We start from the raw sequence: 12,989 nt of genomic DNA, 5'->3' as shown, positions 1-12,989 counted from the left end.
GATTCATCTTGTGGTGAAACATCCTCTTTTTATTGAGCTCACCTAAACCTGCTTCACCTACCTCTACTTCAGGTTTCCTACATTTCCCAGAAGAGGTGTCTTTTATATACACTAAAATCAAGAGATTATATTTTTCTAATTTAGCTTTTTCTAAAGCTGGTCTGTTTAAATTATTAAAGAAAGTCCATTTGGCTGTAGGGCTGTCACAATATCAGATTTTCACTGCACAAATATCGTGGCCAAAAGAATTCACAAAAACTATATTATATAAAGAAAATAATGCAGTCAAATTCATCTTTAACTGTTTTTATTGTGCATTTTGTCTCTTTTTTGGCAAATAAATTACAGTCAAAATACAAGTTTGGGGAGGTGGAGAGAGGTGCTGAATTATTTACACGATATTATCATATGTGTATTATCAACACGATACCAATATTTAATTATTAGATATCATGGTTATCGTCAATACCGGTATATTGTGACACCCCTAGTTGGCTACATTGTATTCTGTATAATCTTGTGAAAATGCTATAATGAGTGTTGCATCTGCATGATGTTCTCTCACTATGATCGTCAAACGTTAGTGTAAAATAGTCTAGAAAGAAGCTCTTTTTTTTTTTTTTTATTAAAATTACCTTTACACAGATAGCGTAAATGTTTCTTATGAAACTAAATATCATAGAAGTTTTCTTACATAATATATCCTAACATAATTGTCTGTGTTAATCCATAAATGATGACTTCAGAAATGCACGCTGCAACACCAACAGCTGATTTTTAGACATTATTAAAGGGATTTCTTTACGGTGGATTTGTCCTTTATTGTGAGTCACACATCTGAATATACAAACAACAGGATAATAATCTATAATACTCAGTATCCTCTGACTCCTGCATTAGCTTCTTGTATTGAAACGCTCAGTGTTACTCACCAATAGCTGCCTTTACCTCCACAGGCTCAGACTCCGGGGAGAACTGGCTGAGCCCTGCTGCGTTCACTGCCCTCACCCTGAACACGTACATTTCTCCCGTCATCAGACCGTGGCAGATGAACCTGCAGATGTGATAGTGATAATGCATTTATATATATATAAAACAACTGTATTACATAGGTTAAAAAGAAAGAGGAGTCAGTTTACCTGGTAACATTTACAGGCTTGTTGTTGCATGGCTCCCACTCATTGCTACCCACAATGCTCGCCTCAATGTAGTATCCCACCAACTCTTTTGCGTCACTGGACGCTTGCCAAGACACAACGACTGATGTGTCTGTGTTGTTGGTGGGGACAACTTTGCTTGGGGCAGATGGGATATCTATGGACCAGAACATTTTGGGTCATAAACTGTGACATTGCTGCCATTATGATGCATGTGTGTTTGTTTGTTTTCCTGACCGAGCTTGTCGCCAACAGTGGTGGCCTCCGTTGGGTTTGATGGCTCGCCGACACCGGCAGAGTTGCAGCAGCGGACGCGGAAACTGTAGGATTTCCCCTCGGCGAGATCAAAAAGCGCAAAACGAGGAGACTTGACTGGGATCTCCGTGTTCACCCTCTGCCAGCTGTCTGTGCCCGAGACACACTGACAAACGAGGATACAAGGTGTTAGTGTGGATTTGTCCTTTAACAGGTAACATGTGAGAACATGTTGTTAAATAATTTACCTTTTCCACGTAGTACATGACTCCCTCAAGGCCTTTCTCTCCAGGCGGCTTCCAGCTCAGCACCACATAGTTCTTGGTTGCCTCTGTCACCTGCAGCTCAAGAGGTCTGCCGGGAACAATGCCCTCTGATGGACAAAAGATACAAAATTAGGTCCCTGACCACATCAGCTGTGCAGCAGGTAAATTACCTTCATGTCACCGGTCAGTGGCGGACTCCAGCACACATAAAGTTTTCTCCACTGGAAGGGTACCCTAGAGGGCACTTTATTGTGTTTTCTCCACTGGAAGGGCACCCTAGAGGGTACTTTATCACGTTTTCTCCACTGGAAGGGCACCCAAGAGCGCACTTTATCATGTTTTCTCCTCTGGAAAGACACCCAAGAGGGTACTTTATCACGTTTTCTCCGCTGCAAGGGCAGCTTAGAGGGCACTTTATCATGTTTTCTCCACTGGAAGGACACCCTAGAGGGCACTTTATCCCTTTTTCTCCACTGGAAGGGCACCCAAGAGGGCACTTTATCCCATTTTCTCCACTGGAAGGTCACCCTAGAGGGTATTTTATCATGTTTTCTCCACTGGAAGGGCACCCAAGAGGCCACTTTATCCCATTTTCTCCACTGGAAGGGCACCCTAGAGGGCACTTTATCATGTTTCTCCACTGGAAGGGCACCCAAGAGGCCACTTTATCCCATTTTCTCCACTGGAAGGGCACCCAAGAGGCCACTTTATCCCATTTTCTCCACTGGAAGGGCACCCTAGAGGGCACTTTATCATGGTTTATCTACCATAGATGCATCCCAGAAGGCAATTTTGCTGCGGTTTGTTCGAACATGGAGACACTCCCGAGTCCACCAGTGTCACTGGGTGTCGTAGATATAACTGGTATAAAAAATGTATTAAAAATTAGACTTCCTACCTGCAGGCTCCTCCTCTGTGACAATGATTTGGCCGGTCCAGGGAGCAGAGGTACCTGACAGCAATGAAAAGTGTTTTTCAGGTTTTAACATTTCAGTATTTTGCTCTGATATTCACACTTTTTTATTTGTCCATTTTCAAATCATAAACTGTTACTGAGCATAATTTTATCTTAGGTAGTGGTAGTGGAAAAGCCTTTAAAACATGGAAAAACACCTATTCAGCACAAAAAGAATCAGTAAAAGAAAATTCAGTTTTATGGAGCTGTTGTCTGCTGATATCAATGTATTTGTCAACAAATACATTACCCTAACTCTTATTCTACGATTTCACTTTTATGAGTTAATTAAATATGGATATAGACTGGTAGGCTGTGTTTGACCAGACATACAGTAAAGGCTGCAGTACCTCTCATGCGGGCGCGGTCAGCCGGGTCCATGGCAGCCACCGGCTCGGAGACTCTGGACGGGCGGCTCATGCCACTCTTGTTGACGGCACGCACACGGAACATAAAGGAGCGTCCCTCCACCAGGCCAGTGACGGGGAAACGGGCAAACTTAACCGGGGTGTCGTTGCACTGGATCCAGTGGTTGGTTCCAACCTCACATCTGTACACACATTACAATATTATACTTAGGTTGTTATTAAAAATAACAGTAACATGCTTGCTTTTGTTTTTATTTTAGGAATATCTTTAGTAATAAGCCAGTAACCCCTGAGTTCTGCGAGGTAAAATTACAGTTTTTTTCAGTGGAGTCTGGTGGCTTTGGCAAGAGCATGGATGGATACAACGGCTTCAGTTACCCGTTGGAAATGGCTGTCTCACGGCAAAGTATATCGGTGAAAATATTCTAAATATAGCGTACACTTAAACTGGTATCAATTTAAGTGGGCCTTTCTTTAGGTGTCTATGTTTTGCTGCCGGCCCCGTCCACAGCAGTACATTGCTTTGCTTCTGTGTGGTAATTCCTGTCTTCTTCTCCAAACTGGGGGCGTGGCAACCGCCATCTATTGTAGGTAATACACTGACTATGGACCTCATAACACTTGAACTATCCCTTTAAGAGTGCCACCAACAGAAGAAAAGCAAAATGTCACAGACTATTACTTTAAAACTGTGATTCTCACATCCTTTCTCCCATTATTTCATCCAGACGACCACTGGAGACAATTGATGGACATTTTTAGCAGCAACATATTGACTGACCTGTCCACAAAGTAGCCCAAGATGGAGTCGCCGCCATCGACAGCTGGCTGCTTCCAGTTGACAATGATGTAATCCTTGTTGGCATCCAGGCAGCGCACATCCAGAGGGGCACCGGGAGCACTTTCAACCTCAGCTTCAGCATCTAACACAAACAGAAACAACAACAACATCAGGACTGTCAGTATGCACACTGTCTCTGTCCTACACATTCACATTTATTCACCTTTGAGCCAAAGATTTGTCTGTAATGAATTGATTCTACTGTAGCTGGTGGCTTTAAAGTGTGCAGTGCCCTGTGCTGAACTGTGTAGCTACAGGGCTCGATGCCAGGAATGTTTCTGGTCCTCAAGTCAAACACAAGCTGAGAGCAATCAGCTGCAGGAGGACAGAATTAGCTGTAGCCCACCCCGGAGTGAAAGGGGATAAGAGAGGTGACTCTTAAAGATATAAGAGGTAAAGCCAGGCCACCTAACAGTTGCATCATTAAGGGTTAACTGGCTACATGCAGCCTGTATTATATAACCATTAACCATCAACAAAATTATGATTCAGGTAAAAAAATTGACTTTTCAAAAGGGGAGACACTACAGAGTAAACATTTAACTGATAGATACCACCATGAAACCTACATACACTAAGGCAATTTCAACAAATTTTCGGAAATGTTATCTTTAAATATGCAAATGAGGCATTATCTTATCAAATATGTGCTAATTTGCATACATTTCCAGAACATAAATCTGAACATTGCATAAAGTCAGGTTCAAAATTCTTGTTTCATTTTGTTAACAGATTAGAGTAAAAGGTTTTTACAGACTTTGTATCACTCCATAAATCAGAAAATATTGAGAAAACAGCCTTTATAGATGTAAAATCGTCGGTTAGTGTGGAAAAAAAGGATAAATGGCTGAGATTGACAGTAGGTGTCTGGCAACGACTTGTTGTGAAGTGAATGCAATGGAACGGGGGAGGAAGAATGCAACATTGGCTGAATGTTATCAATGTTATCAAAAACGCCTTTAAATGATATATTACTTTTATTTGTTTTCTAAAATGTCATGTTTAAATATGCAAATGAGGTATTATCTAATGCTAACTTTTGGAGAATTTAGGAGAAATCTACAGACTCAAATAGACAAAGTAGTAAAATAAACACCCGAAATGTGTATTTTGGATGTTTTCTTTCCACTAGTCTGAAAGAAGACATGTTATGGAATCAAAATAGGCCAAAATCTCAAGAGCGAGTATGTTTGCTCCCAAAGAGCAGTAAGGAAACTGGGCAGCCTATTGTGTCTCCTTGAAGCAGATATTTACAGTATCTATCTGAGCTCACAGCCAGACTCTTTCCATAGCTGAGCTCTCTGAGAATAGCCTGACTGCAGACAGACTCTTATAGCGTTTTGTTATGGAGAGTGTACCTGGTCTCTATAGTGGGCCTCTTCCATCGCAGACTGAAAACATCATCTGTTCAGACTGCACCAAACTCTTCCTCTATATCTTACTGTCTCTAACTGTAGTACTTATTTGATGAAGTTGATGTACTTGCATGATTCTTGTACTTTTGTAAATCACTTTGGATAAAAGCGTCCGCTAAATAACTAAAATGTAGGTGACCCTGAGCTGTAACAAAGTCAACAACTGGGTCTATTTTCCAGCTTGTTCATATACTCAACATGTGTTGAAGCTGAAGCGTTGAAGGTCAGATTGTCTCTAGAGGCAGCAAAGATAAGCTTCACTGACCACTGTTTCCACTGTATTCAAACAGATGCCAGAGATCTGCCACGCTGCGTCGTCTTTATTAAAGCCAGTCACTCACATTCACTTTGACTATTAGATGTGCGTTGTGGTCATCCGGTGCCAGAGGACGTGCTGTCGTGACTTGGACCTTGATCTGATGTGACATTCTCAAACAAAAACAAAGCCGGGGGGGAATCAGGTTGCATTTAGCTTGTGTTGTCACGGATGACAGGGAACATGTCTGTGCGGAGATATTTTAGATACGTAACATTGTGTAGAATTAAAGGCTTGAGGATCTTTTCTAAATGTGCATGAAGGGAGGGTTCAGAACATGCTGTACTGATGTTTGAATGACGGTCAGCATGACCATGAATGAATCAGAGTCTGAGTCCTCTGAAGGAGCATTATGTTACGGGTCCACAGGGGCGTCTTTTGGACGCGAGGGATCGCTTCACATCCCAGCATTGGACACTTGATGGACGAACGCTTTCACTGGTGGGTTGCTGCTCCCAGCTTTCAAACCGGAACCAACATGGCGGCTCGTTTGGAAACTTTTTTTCTCTTATATTATTAAAATAGTTCACTGAAATGTGTTTCTGAAAACATTTTAGGTGAGACATAAGCCACGCAGTTGCTGTATCCGTCTTCATTTTACATCGGTTAGTTTAAACGTTTTTCGGGAGTTTCCAGAGGCGGTGAGTCGTGCCGGACACCCCTGATTTGAATAAAGTATCCTAGACCTCAACTTTATGCAAATGAGGAGCGACCAACGTGACAGTCCGTCACTCAAAATGCAACGCTACGCTACCACAATGCATTGCACGGCTGCTTATATAGACAATGAATGGGAAGCGTGGAAAGGACGGATGTACCATCAGGCTTGGAGGCAACATTGGAGCAAGATTTGGACATGATATTTAGGCAAGTAATGGCTGATTTGGGGCATATTCATAGTGTTCCTAAATATATAAAAACTAAAACTATAACTAAAACCAAAACTATACAGTACACAACATTAAAAAAAATCTCCCAAATGAGACATTATACATAAATCAGCAGCCATCTTTACACAAACTAGATTATAATCCATCATCAAGTGAGCAGCTTAGACTCATCTCACATTTTAATGACAAGTTAGGGAAGGTGTACCGACCTCTGACAAAGATGTAGGCCGAGTAGGTTTCATATCCAGACTTGGTGGTGACCCGCAGGGTGTAGAGCCCCTCGTCCTCTTTGTTGAGGTGTGTGAGCGTCAGCGTGGCTCGGTCTCCACTCCAGGTCATGTCGTTCCATTTAGAAGGAGACAGCAGAACATCTGGGAGAAAAAAGATGGAGGCTGGCTGAGTGACATGCAATACGAATATCATCCTTCTTCATAAAACCAATATGTACCAAGCAATATATAAATAACTAAACTCATTTCATACTTTTAGATATGCAGGTATACCAACCAAAATAATGCATAATGACGTATTCAGATCAGATAAATAATGAATTTGAAATCTAGCAGTGGAAAGTAACTAAGTACATTTACTCAAGTGCTGTACTTAAGTACTACTTTGAGGCACTTGAGTATTTCCATTTTCTGTGACGTACATCTATTTCACTACAATTCAGATGGAAATATTATACTTTTTACTCCACTACATTAATTGTGATACCTTTAGTCACTCTGCAGATTCAGATTAATAACACTAAATATAATCAACAAATGAATTATGATGGATTAGGGATAAAGATGAGACTTTATTGATCCAAAGAGGGAAATTCACAAGCTGCAGTATAGTAATTAAAATTACCCCCACCTTTACCAGCTGCAATATTGAATTGATGAACACATTAATGCATCAATAATTATAATCCAGTAACATACCGGTAATATATATATAATTCTGAGATGGGCCATTCTGCACAACGAGTACTTTACTTAAGGTACTTTAAGTATATTTTGATGCTGATACTTTTGTACTTGAACGTAGGACTTTTACACTGTACTTTTACAGATCTGAATACTTCTTCCACAACTGTTGAAATCTCATCCCAGTGATATTTATACAGGCATCAGGTTTGGAGTTGCTTAATCTGCAAGAATCCCCAGTTGGAAGACTTACCATCTCTGTACCACTGGATCTCTGGCTGGTAGCGGTGCAGGGCAGGGTAAATGATGACCGTACATCCCAGACTCATGGTCTCACCCTCTCTTCCAAACGACACACCGAAGTTATCAACAATGTGAGTCTTGAAGTTGATGCCATACTCGGACACTGGGCCATCTGCAGACAAAGCATGAGACAGCAGAGTCAGAGCTAGGACTGGCATTCATTATGCAAACTCTTTGGACACACATAATGAGTGGAAAAAAATCAAGTGGAAGAACAAAACACTGTGAAAGAGACAGAACATTATCACATCAACAATCATACCCACAGAAAAAAACAATAAACTGGATAAAAACTTTCCAGCCAGACAGAAGAAGGTGGAGAAGAGAGCATGTATCATATGTGTAAAAAGAAAGGACGTCAAACAAATACAGACCAAAAGAGTGACTCTGAAACAAACAGTACAGTGCTCACAAGAATAATTCGTAATCATCGTTATCATGCATTGAACAGTGAAGCACAACAGACACGTGGTTGAAATGAAAAAACACTCAATATTCAGTGATTTCAGTTGGTGAATTAGTTGAAAATACAATTAGGATCTTTATTGTGTGATCACTTAAAAGATTTACAATATATGTAGGGTTAAATAATGATCTCTAAAATAAACATTCTAAATAAATAAATTCTGCTTCTAAGGCTATATTAATTAATGGCAACACAATTTTCTCTAATTCAATGCAGATGCGTCTTCTCACAGCAGCACACTCCGTCTACCTAACGAAAACCTGAAAAATCAGTAGATTTTTCCATATGAAGTACTTATGGAGAACACCGTGAACTCTAAGTATCTACACAGACAAGAGTGGTCATGCATGGACATGTAGTCAGTGGAAACACCAAGTTCACCAAAACGTTTTCAAACCAGACTCCAGCGACCCTGTTACCTTCAGTACTGGCCCCTGCATTGTCGCAGCAGCAACAAGGAAACAGAAAAGTTGTTAGTGCAGTAGCGCCCACCCGTCTTCACAGCCCCAAACCCACCACATCCTACCCATCCCTGCAGGTCAGAGCAGTTAGCCATAACCCAGCATAAGTCATGTTAATAATATTGAATTAATGCTAACATTAAAGCTGCATTATTTTTAACTTTAACACAAACCCACAGAGCATTATTACACACATTATTTTGCTTTGCGTAGCCTTTTAGCCTCTTTTAGCTCATTGTTTTGGTTTTATTGACAGAATATTTGCTGTTCAGTCTCATTAATCTTGCCTCCAGCAGCAGATAGAGGGCAGATGTTTTCAGCAATAAAGCAGCTGTTCAGTACATGCACAGCACCAAACAGCAGACAGACAAAGTTAGCAAGTAGCTGGTGAAGAGAATTGATTATCTTGCAGCTGAATACACATATATTTTTCTCAAGAGTTGGTGGAGACCAAAACTGAGCTATAAGGAGAATGAATTAATGAATATTCAGGTGGCTAGAAATATAACTCCAAATGAACGCAAATGTTGCTCTGTGTCTGCTGTATGTGTAAAAGCTGTTTCTCACCAAGCACGGATTGCATGAAAATTTATAAAAACTAATTTAGTGGGGTTTTATGAATGCTTCCAAACCCCTGCAGAAAATTCATGCAGGTGAAAAATATTTGGACGGACCTCGATTTCAGCAGATTTCCACCTGCAGAAATATGTGTTTCACCAATGAAATCCTTTGTTCCAACTGATCGCTGTCATTCTGCATAATAATTAGCCAGGTGCTTCTGTTTGTTGCATGGTAAGTGTATATTTCCGGGGCCTTTGAACAATGGCCATTTGTTTTCGGGGTAACGGACTGTACGACAACTGGGCTTTTTTTGGTCTAATGGGACATTTTTCGGACTATTGGTGTTTCAGAATAACAATGGACCATCCCCTTCGCAACACCCAATAATGTACGACAAACATTACTACCTCAACAAACAAATAAAGGACAATATGGCTTGAATGAGGCTATACCCACAACAGCTAACGTTGGCATCAACTTAACAAGACGAAAATATGTCAAGGCCGTGTCTTTCAGCTTGTTCTTCTGCCCCCTGGTGGCCATAAATGAATGAACGCAGCTTTAATTCCACAATACAGTAAAAAATAAAAAAACAAATACGCAATGAATTCACACTTACGTCTGGGTGATGGCAGGGACTCATCAATTTCACCTTTAAACCCTGTGGAGAATAGCAACAGTTGCTATTAATACATACAGCACGCACACACAGTATTATACCGACGAGATGTCAAAATCATATGAGAAATCACATACCTACAACTTAAATTACAGGTGCCACATTTCACATAGTGGACCTCTAATTATTATGACACTTGCAACTTAAAGTACATTTGATTCCTACTTTTGAAACCCATTACATTTAATGAAAAGGTATTGTCGAGAAAACCTTTAAAACTATATTTGGAAACTTTACACACTGATAGTAGGACTACTTTTTTGTGATTTAAAATAATTTTGTGATCACAACAAAACATTTTTGAGAGCTTGTTCATGTTGAGAGCATTGGGCGTGTGATGGTTTTAGGACTTGGTGAAACCTACTTTTAACAACGACGGAGGCAAATGCAGACAGCTCTCCCTTGGAGTTCATGGCAGAGACGCGATACTGCGCCGTGTCATCAAAATCACATCTGAAAGAGGAGAGCATCAGGTGATCAATGTCCATGATATGCACATTCTCTCTCTAAAGGATTCATGTGTACAGTGCCCTTCCCCCTCCTCAACCTCAACCTCAGCCTCAGCCCTCTCAACCATGTAAATAACACCAAGTATGTGACCGCCGACCGTAAAGCGTTTCATGTCTCCTGGCCAGGAATACTCTGGCAATAAATAGACACCACTGGTGATGTCATGTGCACCAGGTGGTGTGGGTTGCTGTACATGAAAGTAACTACAGCTGACATATTCTGCTAAATCGTGATAAAGATAATCTCATATGTTCCTCCTTGTGAGTTCTGGCTGCTTGTTGAAACGGTCGTAGCTATGTTTAGACGTGCTCTTTGTTATCTGTGGCAGCCTGGGAAACAGTGTGGTTCTTCTCTGGCTCACAGTCTGTCTGTTTGGGCAAGTTAGGCAAGGACAAAGGCATATATCAACATCACCATGCCACACATAAAGACTGAAGCTTTGGTTCTTCCCACTGGGTCCAATCATGACTGAAAGATGAAGCCAATGAAAGTAAGGTGTCGTATGAGTAGAAAAAAACTTGAATTATTTAAATAATGTATCACTTAAAGTTCCCATGAAATGGCGATAGCGCTATTTGATTCTGCATATTACATGTTTCATGTAAAAACAGTAGGGATTTGTCGCAGATATTAATTGGCGTTTACAGAAGCCAATAATGCTGAATATGCGTTTTGTCCTCCTGCCAAAAATTCAGATTGACAGATGAATCGGACAGGGATGAAATGGAGGAAGAAGATGACTACGAAGAAGTCGTTTTTGGAGTGACGCCATACATGGACGAGCCGAGATCCGACAAGTGCGAAGCCGGCAGTTCTTCTGGTGAAGGAGAGACGCAGGCTCAACCGCACGATGGAGCTGATGCATCCAGATGGTAGGCTTGTGTCTAAATCATTATCTGTTCATGATTGGATGCAAAATTAGTCTACATCCCCAAGTCATCAACATTTTTCATCCTTTCCTGGAAATGACAAACACTAAAATACCATTAAGAATACCTACAAAATGACTTTTTTGTCATTGTTGGGCCAGGTTTTGACGTAGCATACAGGTGACGACCAGCACAATACATGTGATAAAAAAACGTAAACATCTGTTTTAACTTCATGGGAACTTTTATTCACTCATTGTGTGTGTGTGTGTGTGTGTGTGTGTGTGTGTGTGTGTGTGTGTCCGTAATTTGGTAAAATCTTTCTCTTTTCTTTTCCTGTAAAACATAAATAAACTTTTGGTGACTACACTTAAACTCGGGAACAGCTACAAAAATGTTAACTACCTACCCCGGCCAGCTAAGCTAAGCGCTAAAGATGGCAGACAGCAGTTAACCCAAATTAAAAGTCAAAAGAACACAATGGCCATGCTTTTCTACAGTCTATGGTCTGTTATCAAGGTGAATAATCTTAAACCTAAACTTAAACTCAAGTGAAAGGGCCTGAACTGCAATTTTTCTGGCTAAAGCCTGACAAAGAGAAGAGCTCATAACGAGCCAGGCTAACATAAGATAAAGAACTCTACACAAGCTAAGTTGTCTGCAAATTGCAGGACTTTCCTCAATGTTTCCTCTGGATTTACATTTAGAACTATGGCACAAGATGTTTCAGTTGCTTTTGGAGAAGAATTTATTTTGAGAACTGTGGACAGGAGAAGCTACACCTACCTGTTAATCTCCAGTGAGTGCATGCTGTATCTGCTGTCGAGTATATACTTGCCAGCATGGGCAAGTGGGTCAATTGGCACATTGTTTTTGTACCTTGTAGTGGGAGGCAGAAAACATGATAGAGGACAGACCAGAGGAAACAGAAAGAACTTGAAAAGGATGAAACAGAATCAGGAGGACAATAATAAAGTCATGGAGTTCAGCAGGATGTTGAGGGGAAAGAAAGGACAGATTGGAGGTCATGTTACAGGTGATGTGACCTACCAGACAATTCTTGGATCAGGCCAGCCGCTGACAGTGCAATGCAGTCGCACACACTGCTTCTCCCACACGGTGTGGGAGCGCGGTTTAATCACAAACTCTGGGGGATGCATCAGGCTGTCTTCGTTCATACGCTTAAAGTGTTCCCCGTGTTCATGGATCTACAAACAGAACAGTCCTTAAGCATTAACTCAATCGGGACAATTGTACCTTTGCCAACAATAAACTTAATTTCACCAGGAATTCACAATGCATGAAGCAAAACCAAAGCTTTTACAAACACAAAATGAGCAAGATCCCAACATATATTTATTTGTTCCGCACATGCGAGATGTTTGCACTTTTAAACATGACACGTGCTATGGGTGTGTGCTGTTCATTATGTCCTATGAATAGCTAGGGGGAGTTGAGGCCTCATCTCTAGTTGTGCAACTCAACACATAATATGACAACACCATTGGGACACTGCTTCCCTGTGTCTCAAGAAACACGATCTCATGAGGAATTTGTCGCTTAGTAGTAAGTAACTCTGGCAGAGTGGAGACAGATAAATACAGTGAGGGGGTCACTCTGGCTTTTATGATGCTCGATGAATGGTCGGGTACTACTTCACTTAATCGCCCAGGGACATTAATAACTTCCTTGTGTAAGGAGTAGCAGTAACAACCACTGAGCCACAGCCACTTGATGCTCCTAAGCAGTACTGCTATTAATTA

The 12,989-nt window shown here is 41.0% G+C and overlaps 1 protein-coding gene across 6 annotated transcripts in view; it reads right to left on the bottom strand.

The window, feature by feature from the left end:
- myom1b (myomesin 1b) overlaps positions 1-12,989 on the bottom strand; it is a 35,264-nt gene that overhangs the window by 17,316 nt on the left and 4,959 nt on the right. For all 6 annotated transcript variants that reach the window (XM_074621452.1, XM_074621453.1, XM_074621454.1 and 3 more), the window contains exons 5-17: positions 12,277-12,434; positions 12,013-12,105; positions 10,212-10,300; positions 9,788-9,829; positions 7,631-7,792; positions 6,673-6,834; positions 3,783-3,924; positions 2,984-3,183; positions 2,577-2,630; positions 1,661-1,785; positions 1,395-1,578; positions 1,140-1,314; positions 933-1,054 (exon numbers count right to left, since the gene is read on the bottom strand). In XM_074621452.1, the coding sequence (XP_074477553.1) occupies positions 933-1,054; positions 1,140-1,314; positions 1,395-1,578; positions 1,661-1,785; positions 2,577-2,630; positions 2,984-3,183; positions 3,783-3,924; positions 6,673-6,834; positions 7,631-7,792; positions 9,788-9,829; positions 10,212-10,300; positions 12,013-12,105; positions 12,277-12,434 (1,708 nt within the window). The remainder of the gene's footprint in view (positions 1-932; positions 1,055-1,139; positions 1,315-1,394; positions 1,579-1,660; positions 1,786-2,576; positions 2,631-2,983; positions 3,184-3,782; positions 3,925-6,672; positions 6,835-7,630; positions 7,793-9,787; positions 9,830-10,211; positions 10,301-12,012; positions 12,106-12,276; positions 12,435-12,989) is intronic.

The sequence above is a fragment of the Sebastes fasciatus genome, chromosome 21 (genome assembly GCF_043250625.1).
Source record: "Sebastes fasciatus isolate fSebFas1 chromosome 21, fSebFas1.pri, whole genome shotgun sequence".
In the NCBI taxonomy this organism is placed as follows: Eukaryota; Metazoa; Chordata; class Actinopteri; order Perciformes; family Sebastidae; genus Sebastes; species Sebastes fasciatus.
The sequence above is the reverse complement of the archived record's forward strand: the minus strand, read 5'-3'. Positions and strand labels throughout refer to the sequence as shown.